Below are 12,228 nucleotides of genomic sequence, written 5' to 3' on the forward strand. Positions count from 1 at the left end.
GCAAGCACTTCTCATCTTCCACAGTGAAAACAGAGGCAATAAATGCATTCAGCTTCTCTGCCATTTCCCTATCATCCTTCAGTACTCCTACCCCTTGGTCATCCAAGGGCCCCACTGTCTCCCTGGCTGGTTTCCTGCTTCTAATGTATTTGAAGAAAGTTTTATTGTTGGTCTTTATGTTTTTTGCTATATGCTCCTCATATTCCCTTTTTGCCTGCCTGATCACAGACTTGCATTTTATTTGCCACAGCCTGTGTGGAGACCGTCTCTTTTGTACAGCTCCCTCTTCTTCCAAAAAGCATCCCAGTGCCTAACAAACTTGAACCCTTCCCCCCTACACCATTGTCTCATCCACACATTAAGACTCCTGATCTGTGCCTGTCTCTCCTGCCCTGCGCGTGGAACAGGTAGCACTTCTGAGAAGGCTACCTTGGAGGTCCTGGCCTTGGGTTTCCTGCCTAGCAGCCTAAATTTAGCCTCCAGGACCTCACAACTGTATTTCCCCACATTGTTGGTGCCAACATGTACCACGACCACTGGCTCCTCCCCAGCACTATCTACTAGCCTATCTAGAACATGCGTAATGTTCGCTAACTTCGCACCAGGCAGGCAAGTCACCATACGGTCAGTACGTGGCTTTGCCACCTAGCTGTCTACCTGCCTAAGGATCAAATCACCAACTACCAAGAGCCCCCCTCCCTGCCTAGGCATGGTTCCTTGGTGCAAAAGGATACCCGTTCACCAGCTGAAGAAGAGGTCCCTTCTGAGGACATATTCCCTTTATCCTCAGCATGGTGCCCTGTTTCCTCTGGACACTCATCCTCCCTGACAGCAGCAGAGCTGCCATATTCAGAGTGGGACATATCTAACAAGTCCCCAAGAGTCTTCTCCATGCACCTGACTGTCTCTGCTTCTCCAGGTCAGCCACCTTGGCCTCAAGGGAGCAAACTCATTCCCAGAGAACCAGGAGTTCCGTGCGCCAGGAACACATCCAAGACTTCTGTCCAGTGCGCAGATAGTAATACATGTGCAAAACACTGGATAGCCCCCAACTACCTGCTGGCATTCTGGCTTCATAATTGCTTTAAAAATAATTATTATATATAATCCCCCTTTTAAAACCCTTTGTATTTATGTGGTTCTCCTTGTAGAAGTCTACTTACCTTACTGGAAACTCAAGGAGACTAGGGCCCTGGCTTTCTGGCTCCTCCTGGACTTCTTACAGAGCCCCTAGTCTAAGAGTCCCTAGGCTAAGAGCCACAGGCCAAGAGCCCTTTGGCTCATGGCTCTGGTGAAGTGCTGCATTAAATAGAAGCCTCACCCAGCAGAGGGCGGGGCCAGCAGCTATTCAAATTCACCCAGGCAATCCAATTACAGTCGAACAATGACCCTTTCTCACCCTATCTCAAGTAGCCAGGACTCTGCAACAATTCAAAACTCACCTACACACTCCCAAACACAGTCCACCCACACAGTACCCTCAGCTAAAATCACCTCAGCTGAAAACAAATAAAAAAACACTTACCCCTCTAGCAACTCTGTTTCCAGCTCCTTCTCAGGGCTCAGCTGGATCCCAGTCTGCCCCTTGCAGGAAGGACTTCAGATAGCAAGGAGTTAGCTGGCAGGTGATGGAAGATGTAAGAGCAATCGTCTTCTCTAATTTTGTAGAGATTCTCAAGCTTTGTGGCTGATGCACATGCAGGTTTTGACCATAATCCCATCATGATATCTGGCACATATAAGACCTTCATGATAGGGTTGGTGGGTTGGTGTTCAGAAGCTAGGTAACACTAGGCCCAGTGCCTTCGCCATCTGAATCAGGGGTTGAGAGAAGAGTTTTAAATCCTCTGTCAGTGACAGGGCTGATAGTTCACCCACAGTGTCGTCAGGTGATGGCACAGATGTGCCATCTGAACCTGTTTCTGAATCACAATCCAGACGTCCTCATTTTGAAAGAATGGTCTCAGTGGACACATGAAAGGAGTGTTGGTGGATGTTATGCTTTGTACTTGGCAGATGGTTGTTACAATTGCCAAGGGGAGGAGAATCCTTGTTATTGCCAATCACTGGGCCCCCACTGTAGCTTATGGCCCATAACTGACTCCATGGTCTGAGATGGGACCTCATAGACATTGTCACTGAACGAACTTGAACAAAGAGGTTCATGCACCAATAGTGATGGCATTCTCAGTGCCATGAAGGTTCCAATGTCCATCAATGCTGGAGATGGATGGCGTCAAGGTGACAGCAATTGACAGTCCCTCAGTGTTGAGGGTTGGCTGTGGGGCAAGATTCTCAGTGTTGAGCCAGAGAGTCTAGTTACCTCGAGGGGAGAGCGATTCCCAAGTCTGGGGAGATGGTGAGCATCGGTGTTGAGGTGACGATAGATGTTGTTGAGGAGATCTGGACTGGCGTTGAGGGGAAGCCCGTTGGTTATGTTTTGACTTCTTTTTGGCCTTTTTTGATAGTGGTTCTGACATAAAACGTGTCAGTACTGAGGCTCACAGCTGTTTCTTGGAGTGAGACGGTTTTCCAGCTTGTTTTTCTGAATCTTTCAGTGCCTTTTCCTACAATGCTGCTTTAAGCCTAGCAGTTCTCCCTTCATGGGCTTTTGGTGTAAGTTGACAGCATGCTGGGCACAAGGTCGTATTGTGCCCTTTGCCCAAACAGAATAAACACAATTTATGGTCATTGTTTTCAGCCATTTTGGCTCCACATTCCTCACACTTCTTAAATAAAGCCATCCTACCGGCTTTTATGATCAATGATGCAATCTCCAGGTGCCACAAAAGTCTGAGGAAAAAGTAGGTCGGATAAATTCATCTTCTTATGGAGACAAAAAGAGAACTGAGGGGAGAGCACTCACCCTGCCTTCACCATGTGACCCTTTGGACATGAAAGGAGTTACTGGAGATGAAGGGGAGTGGGAGCACTCTCAGGTTCTGGAAGGTTCTACTAAGCTTGGAAGCTCTTTCTTCGTGGCTGGCCTACAACTGCGGAGCCCCATGTGCGACTCCACAGAAGCCATAGCAATGACAAAAGTGTTCTCCATCTTCTAAAGCATGATATAGATGCAGAACAGAGGAAAAGATAGCATACATATTCTAAAACTGCATGCTGTACTTTTCCTTCCCCAACTAACTTATTACTACTAAGAGCTCTGTAAGATCCCAAAAGTATACAGATAACTAAGTTCATTTTAAACCCAGCATCCTCAAAGCTTGAAGTAGCCAAAAACAATGTGATCCTATCCACTTGTTCTCATTTTCTTGTACTACACAAGTCAAACTGCACACCAGTCTATGCCACCCTCTCAGAGGACAGATGTTCCTATGTGTCCTTCCCATGCTCTGCATGCTCTTCCAGTGCTCTCCCAATGTCTCTTATTAGTCATTTAACCATTGCCTAATACAAAAGTACTCCTCTCTCTGAGGTCTTATGTTATCCTTCCTTTGTTTGCATCTACTGAAAAACATTTACAACTTACATTCCGCAAATTTAGCAGGCTAACAATTTATTTACAATACTTCAGTATAAACAGGAGACTGTGCAGCACAGACATGAGACAGTATTTATTTTATATCCCCACCCTTCTAGCAAAGTACCCAGGGCAGCCTATATCACTCAATTATTCATTTTTCCAGTGTAAACATCTAGGGGTGATATTAAAACAATAATGCAATTATTACAATAAATGTCAATTGTTGAATGAGTTTAATAACACTGATTAAGGTAACATAGTTTCCTTATGACACTCTATTTCCAAAGTAAAAATCAATTACATAAAAACAAAGGGAAAGCAGAGAGCTGTTATAAGGTCAACATCAATGGTATCAATTGCTACATTACTGAAGTACGGAAAGTTACTGAAGTATTCATACTCACTCTGTTCCTGTGAGCATTGATTGATGCATACCGCACTGTCCCTCTGAAACCAGCAACAGCCCGGGGCTATAAGTGCATGCAAGGGGATAAAATACATTTTCAATATTAAAGAGTATGACATACATATCAGAATAACATGGGCCCTCAACTTTGGACTCTTTGAAATCATTGTCTAATTAACCAAATTGCATTCTACCAGAATATCTATACCCAGGCAACCATTTATAATTTGTCCCTCTTTTGTTTCTTTTTGCCCAGCAGCCAACATGTAGGTCTTTTGTCCTCATTTTTCATTAGTACCTTAACATCACCAGCAATATATTTTTATTTTTTAAAACACCAAAATTGTATAATATATTCTTATTATTATATTACACAATTAAGAAACTGTCTAGGAAGATTCCTTTAGCATTACTATTATTAGCCTTGGTCAATCTAGTGAATGATATGATCTGGAAGAAGGATAGGGGAGCATAACCCTGCTAATTCTCCTGGACCACTCAGCGGCTTTTGATACCATCGATAACGGTATCCCTTCAAGTAATGTGCTCTGTAGGAAATGAAACCAAGATGCTGGAGTGGATCTTTCCCTTTCTTTTTCTTTCTGATTATTTGATCCAGTGAGAAGCTATAATAGACTAACAGAGACTTTTAAGACATTTCTCTCTCTTTTCACTTCTCCTTCTTTTATCTCTCTTTTCTCTCACTCTCTTTCCTTCTCCCTTTCTTATCCAATCAAGTTATACTGGAGAATATAAAATTGAATTGTGGGCTATATATTGAACATTAGGATTTAACAGGGCTTTTTTTTTTGAAACTCAAGAGGGGAAATGAAGTTTTCAATCTGTATACTGAAAACTCAGGAACTCTTCGACATTTTAAAAAGAATTTTCTTAAAGAGATTCTGGAACTGTGTTCTGGCGTGTTCCCCCAGAAAAAAAGCCCTGGGAGTTAAGCTATTTCCCTTTTTTGCCCTTTATCCAAATTGTTTACTACATAGGTTCTATATAAGGATTTAAGATAACACCTTTTTTCTTTATAACTGATACATATCATATTTTGTCCATTCTAACGGTTTTATATTTATGGTAATATTCATTCACATAGATAACAATATATGGAAATAGTGTATGTAAAATTGTATAATATTTTAAAAGAGAGAACAGCAAAAAGAAGAATGGCATCTGGAACACATCAAAGAAGATAACAAAGGAGACAATGCTGATCAAGCCACAAAAGAAAACTACGTAAAATTTTATAGTATTGCATTTATGCATCTGTGTTTTATTGTATTTATTGTATTGTATTGTATTTTAACTTGTACGCTGCCTTGAACCTGCCTGTGCAGGAAAGGCAGGATATAAATAAAAAATAATTAATAAATAAATAATATACCATTGGAAAATACCTTTTGTAATAGAGGTATACCTACCAAAAGGCAGAAGAATAATAATAAAAGAAGAGCAACCTGAATAACTGGGTGAAGAACTGCAAGCAGAAGAATCAAAAAAGTGAGCTAAGGAAAAATCCTCAAGAAATTCAAGGTAAAACGTACTGACCAAGAGTTCAGAGGGAGAAGCAGACACTGAAAAGGACAAAATGGATGTGATAGCAGCACTGGAGCAAAATGGATAAAATCTGTGAAGATTAATGGAATGAACTCTCCTTCTAAACGTACAGAATTTTCAATCAGTTAAAAAACCAAAATGCAGATGTTCTATGTCTACAAGAAACTCACATAAAGAAGAAATATGAACATATGAGGAGCATATAGCAAAAAACATAAAGACCAACAATAAATCTTTCTTCAAATACATTAGAAGCAGGACACCAGCCAGGGAGGCAGGGAGGCCCTTGGATGACCAAGGGGTAAAAGGAGTACTGAAGGATGATAGGGAAATGGCAGAGAAGCTGAATGCATTTTTTGCCTCTGTCTTCACTGTGGAAGATGAGAAGTGCTTGCCCACTCCAGAGCCGCTGATTTTGGGAGGGGTGTTGAAAGACCTGAGCCAGGTTGAGGTGACGAGAGAGGAGGTCCTAAAACTGATAGACAACTTAAAAACTGATAAATCACCAGGCCCAGATGGCATACATCCAAGAGTTCTGAAAGAACTCAAATGTGAACTTGTGGATCTCCTCCTTCCCCAGCCAAAGTTCCCCTCCCTGGGTAGGCTTGAGGTGTGCGTGAGGGGAGCAGAGAAGGAAAGCAACTTTAACTTTAAATGTGTTCGCAAAGCCCCTTTCCACTGGGTGGCTTGAAGAAGGCATTTGTCTCTTTAAATCCCTTCTCCAAGCCAAGCCAGCTGACGTGGGGGCATGGGGCGGGGCGGCTTGGAGGACGCATTTAAAGTTAAAGTTGCTTTCTTTCCACATCTCCCTCACTCCCCCAATCTATTTGCGCTCTCTCTCTCTCTCTCTCTCTCTCTCTCTCTGTCTCAGACAAATAAATATCATTAGCAAACAAATAAATATCACTGGCCAACTAGAGATCATTATCAATATCTGTTTTTACCCCTCTTGTTTTTATTTCTGGCAGTCTCATTTAATATTAACAAAGAGCAAATTTGCATATTTTCCAATAAAAATCGTGTGTGCAATATTTGCTCATGTCTAGCGGCTCTCAGACATCTGACAGTTATTCTATGTGGCTCTTACGTTAATCCAGATGGGCCACCTCTGGGTTAATAGGTAGGGTAGGGTGCCTGATTGACTCCATTTCATTCATTTTTTTTGCTCATAGACCCACAAGTCATAAGCAAATAGGGTATAATACAAAATACAACATATATATACATACAGTACATTACAATTACAGTTACAATTTCACAAAATTAAGCAATTTGGTTACTAAATATATATTAACTGCATAAAAGAGTCAATTCATTTAATACCACCCAAGGTTACAGATAAAAACCTTGCCACTGCCAACGTCACATTTGGATCAGTATCAACTAAGAAACAAGTACAAGTTTATTATTACGGTCATAGACCAGTATAATAGAAGACAATTAAATACAGTTACAGGAGCAGTAAAATTATAAAATATATCGGCATCTAAAATTATAAATAGGATCTAAAAACGTTAAAATACAGAAATAATAGAATCAGAATTTTGATTAAAAATTAGGTTTAGGCCTATCTGTCCTTTATCTCTTTCCTAGTTTGGTATGCCAACCAACCAAATTTGGCAACCATCCTAGTCAACTTTTGATTATCTCCTGCCAGCATAATTGACAAAAGTATCCTTCTATCACGACCTGGAAAGGAATTAACTATAGGCTTGATCAAAACTTCCCTGGTATTATGATATATAAGACAATCGAAAATTACATGTTCCAATGTTTCATCAGATCCCATCCCACAAATACAACTTTTCCTCAATGATCTAGTAAATCTGGCCTCCATTATGGCTGAGGGTAAGGCGTTGTATCTTAATAGGGTAAAAATTCTTCTATGATTGCTGATATCTAAATATTTGATGTAAGGTCTCACAGCTATCTTGTTAAGTGAACTTACATCAAATACAGGGCTCCTAATCCTGCTCACGTCCATCTGTCGTTCGACATCTAATATTCTTTGTTTTAGAACTGATCTAGCCCGATCGTGTCCCAAAGACAGAATAAACTGTTTTGAAAAACCATAACAGACCAGTTTATCTTCTATCTTTTTCCGCCATGAAGGAACAAAGTTATCTTGCATCATAGTATGGGAAAGGCCAATGGGTAAAAAAATCAATTTTAACCAATAGTAAAATGCAGCAATCCACAATCTTGCCTCGACCATAACCAGGCCAGCCTCTAAACGGATTGCAGCATTTGAAACGCTTGTTGGAACTTGAAATATAGCTCTTAAAAATTTCGATTGTGTTCTTTCAAGTAAGGTCAAGTTTGTCAGGAGAGACAAAGGAGCTCCATATAATAATTGGGGTAATACCTTTACAGTGAATAACTTAATGGCAGCTTCTAAGTTACGACCTCCTTTGGACCAGAAGAACCTTTGAATAGCTCCAGCGCTTTTCTTTGCATTAGCTGACAGGTAATCAACATGGCCTTTCATATGACCGGACGACTGAAATACAACTCCAAGGTATCTATAGCAACGAACTTGCTCAATGGTACGAGAGTCAATAACCCATTTAAACATCCTAGGCCTATTGGCAAAAGCCATTATTTTAGTCTTCATATAATTTATCTCTAAGCAATTCTGATTACAGTATTGCATAAGAGCACACATAGCTCTCTTAAGTCCCTTAGGGGTCCTAGAAAGCAAGACGGCATCGTCTGCATAAAGCAAGATTGAGATGTGTCTGTCTGCAAGCTTTGGAGGATGAAATTCAGGTTTGTACAAAAACTGTACCATGTCATTGATGTAAATATTAAATAAAAGAGGTGCCAAGATACATCCTTGTTTTACTCCTCTATCTGACCTGATCATCCTAGTAAGATGACCTTGAGGATTACATCGTACCCTAATAAAAGTATTTTTGTGAAGAGCTCTCAATAAAAACAGTAAGCGCCTATCTATCGTAGAAGATTTCAACTTTTCCCATAGGATTGTTCTTGAGACAGAATCAAATGCGGATTTAAAATCTACGAAAGCTGCATACAATGAGGTTAAAGAATTCGAAGAGTATTTGGAAATCAAGTGATTCAATATCACACACTGATCTAAACATGACCGTCCCTCTCTAAAGCCTGCTTGTTCCTGTCTCAAAAGACCTTCCTGCTCCATCCAGTCTTTCAGCTTCCACTGTAAGTGTTTTGAATAAAGCTTACTTATTATACTTAGCAGACTGATCGGCCTATAATTAACAGGATCCTCTCTGTTCCCTTTCTTGTAAATAGGCACTATTATTGCCACCCCCCAGTCTTTAGGTATTCTACCAGTTCTATCTATAGTTGTAAATAAGGTAGCAAGAACTGGAACCCACCACTCGAGGTTCCTCTTGATCAGGTCTGCACATATAAGATCAGAACCTGGGGCTTTGTTGGAACTCAGGGTCTGTATGAGGTTCTTAATTTCTTGAGGATGCACAGGGGACCAAGAGGGTAAGGTAGCTATATCCAGGACCTCTGAAGCAGCCTCATCCTGACCTTGGTAGAGCTGCTCAAAATAATTTTCCCAAGTTTCAGGGAGAATTGTATTACTGCACACTGAGGGAGGTCTAGTATTACAATTAGAGACCATATTCCAGAATAAACAGGGATTTTTATCTCTGCATGCTGAGCTTAATTGCTCCCATGCAAGGGCTATGGCGGCCTTCTTTTTTCGCTGTATCAAGGCCTTATATTGTTTCTTTAAGATTTTCATGTCCTCTAGGGTGTCCTTGTCTTCATCACACCTATATTTGATATACATAGCATTAAGAGCACTTTTGGCTTTCCCCCAATATTCAGTTTAAAAACTGTTCTGCCACCTTTTTGATTTTAAGTGCCAGCAGCCTGGATCAAGAAATCAATTAAAACTATTATAACACAAGAAATGAAGCCATATAATCAGACATGGACTGCTGAGAATATGATTCACATGCCAGAATTTATTGAAGCTTCCAAACTCTCTGCTTATGTTCCCAACAGAAGAAGAAGAGATTGGATTTATACCCTGCCCTTCACTACCCAAAGGTGTCTCAGAGCGGCTTACAAACTCCTTTCCCTTCTCCTCCCCACAACAGACACCCTGTGAGGTAGGTGGGGCTGAGAGAGCTCTTTTTTTAAATAAATATATTTATTGGTTTTTAACATTACGTTCAAATACATTACAATATCCATTTTCTAGAAAACGAGTCCTTTATACATTATTTTCTAACCATTTTTTAACTCCTAACCATTTTTTATTTACAACTTTATCTTCAATCTCATGTAGGTGAGCATGCATCTTATCAATTTCCACAATTTCCAATAGTTTCAACGCTATTTCACTCCAGGTGGGTATTCTATCCGTCTTCCAGTGCTTTGCTAACAAAATCCTAGACATTGTTAGGATATGCAGTAAAATATTTACTTCCCGATACGTTTGTTGATCATCTGCTGTTATATTTAATAAATAAATCTCTGGGATAAGCTCTACCCTTACGTCTAAAATTTCCCAGATTATGATTTGTACCATTCTGCAATATTTTTGTATTTTTTGGCACCTCCACCACATCTGGTAGAAGGTGCCCACACTCGTTTTGCATTTCCAACAGTTATTAGTACTATTCTTCTGACACTTGCCCAATCTGTCAGGAGACCAATACCATCTATAATGCATTTTATACACATTTTCTTTATAAGACACTGCCCTTAAGAGTTTCAATTTTTTCCAAACCTTATACGACTCCTCTAAGTTTATAGTATAGCCTATGTCTTGCATCCAAGAGATCATAGAAGTTTTCACTACTTCATCCTGCATATATTCCTCAAGCAGCCAACTATATATTTTCTGAATCAGCTTGTCACTCGATAATAAGCAAATCTTATCTAATTCAGTCTTACTTTCTTCAAAACCGACGGTTACATCTTTATCGAATCTAGACCTTAATTGGGCATACTCCCACCATGATAATTTAATATTATGTTGATCCATTAATACTTCTGACGTTTTAAATTTCTTCCTTTTATCTAATAAAATTTCATATTTTTCCCTATGTATCTTTGTAATAAGTGTGGGTCTCACAAATGCCTCTAATGGAGATACCCAGATAGCTTTTTTTATATAATACCGATCTTTTATATTATTCCATATTTTGAGCAATGCTCCCCTTAGCACGTGTCGTTGAAAGTATGAGTGTACTCATACCATACCAAATGTAGGCATGCCACCCCATACATAGATCATAACCTTTCAATGCCAGACATCTAGTATTCTCTAATATTATCAAGTCTCTTATCCAGCTTAAGGCTGCAGCTTGGTAATACATCCTCCAATTCGGTACTCCTAGCCCACCCCTTTCTTTTTTATCTTGTAGTGTCTTCCATTTTATTCTAGCTTTTTTTTGGCGCCCATATGAATTGTCTGGTTATCTTGTCTAATTCTTCAAAGTATTGTACTTTTTCTGTGCTATTCTGTGCTAAGAATAGAAACCAAGGCAGTATATTCATTTTTAAGGTTGCTATCCTACCTATCGAGATATGTAAATCTTTCCATTTAGCCAGGTCTTTTCTAACTTCTTCCACTAACTTAATATAATTATCTTCCATTAGCGTAGTACATTTATTTGATATAATAATACCCAAGTATTTCACTTTTTTCGCTATCTCCATGTTAGTTATGCCTTGTAGTTCATCCAGTATTCCTGGTGCACAGTTCTTAACCGGTAATTTAGTCTGGGGTGAGAGAGCTCTTGACAGAAACGGCTCTTTTTCAAGAACAGCTCTTATCAGAACTACGGCTTGCCCAAGGTCATCCAGCCAGGTGCAAGCGGAGGAGTGGGGAATCAAACCCGGTTCTCCCAGATTAGAGTCCACGCACTTAACCACTACACCAAACAGAGGCCTTCCACAATAAGAACACCAGAAATAAGAACGATTTTTAAACATACAATATCATGATACTCTTAGAGACAAATTAAATCATGGTGAGATATCAGGGATGAAGGAATAAACATTCAGTTGTTATATTACCAATCAACACAGAAGCTGGAGCATTAAGAGAGATGAAAGAGTTTAAACAGTTGATTACAAAACAAAATGAACATTTGCTATGGTGGATTTACAAGTTACTACTCCAACTAGAAACAGAAGAAGAAGTGAAAACATGTATGATTAAATGGGTGCAGAATTTTAAACAGATATCCATGCATCATTGGGAACTGTTATGGGAGAAAGATATCAAGTTCACAGCCAACCAGGACAAAATGTTTTTCAGATGATATATAACTCCAAAGGATTTATTTATTTATTTATTTATTTTCATTTATACCCCGCCCTCCCCGCACGCGGGCTCAGGGCGGCTTACACAGGCACAAAAGTGCAATAAAAATACAAGTTAAAACAATTAAGACACAACTGCAGTAAAAGTCAACAGTTAAAACAGTTTAGGCAAAAATGCACTACAATGCACTAAAATGACTACAATACTTACTCCCTATTGCATATCCAAATGGGGTCAAAAAAAGGGGGGGGGATGCCATGGGCCATGATATTTCAGCTGGCCAGTCAGCTCGACGTGGTGGAACTGCTCTGCAGTCGCACGGTAGTGATAATGGCGGCGGCGGCTCCTACTCAAAACCCTGGCGGAAGAGCTCTGTCTTGCAGGCCCTGCGGAACTGTACCAGGTCCCGCAGGGCCCTGATCTCCTCCGGGAGCTCATTCCACCAGGTAGGAGCCGCCACCGAAAAGGACCTAGCCCTTGTGGCCGCAAGCC

At 40.2% G+C, this 12,228-nt stretch overlaps 1 protein-coding gene across 1 annotated transcript in view; it reads right to left on the minus strand.

Moving 5' to 3' along the window:
• Positions 1-12,228, minus strand: part of TTBK2 (tau tubulin kinase 2) — a 104,645-nt gene that overhangs the window by 48,908 nt on the left and 43,509 nt on the right. Inside the window, exons 6-8 of the mRNA XM_015420061.1 lie at positions 3,886-3,951; positions 3,323-3,350; positions 1,376-1,390 (exon numbers count right to left, since the gene is read on the minus strand). Coding sequence (XP_015275547.1) covers positions 1,376-1,390; positions 3,323-3,350; positions 3,886-3,951 — 109 coding nt within the window. The remainder of the gene's footprint in view (positions 1-1,375; positions 1,391-3,322; positions 3,351-3,885; positions 3,952-12,228) is intronic.

This window comes from Gekko japonicus, unplaced genomic scaffold (assembly GCF_001447785.1).
Source record: "Gekko japonicus isolate JY-2015 unplaced genomic scaffold, Gekko_japonicus_V1.1 scaffold27, whole genome shotgun sequence".
Classification (NCBI taxonomy): domain Eukaryota; kingdom Metazoa; phylum Chordata; class Lepidosauria; order Squamata; family Gekkonidae; genus Gekko; species Gekko japonicus.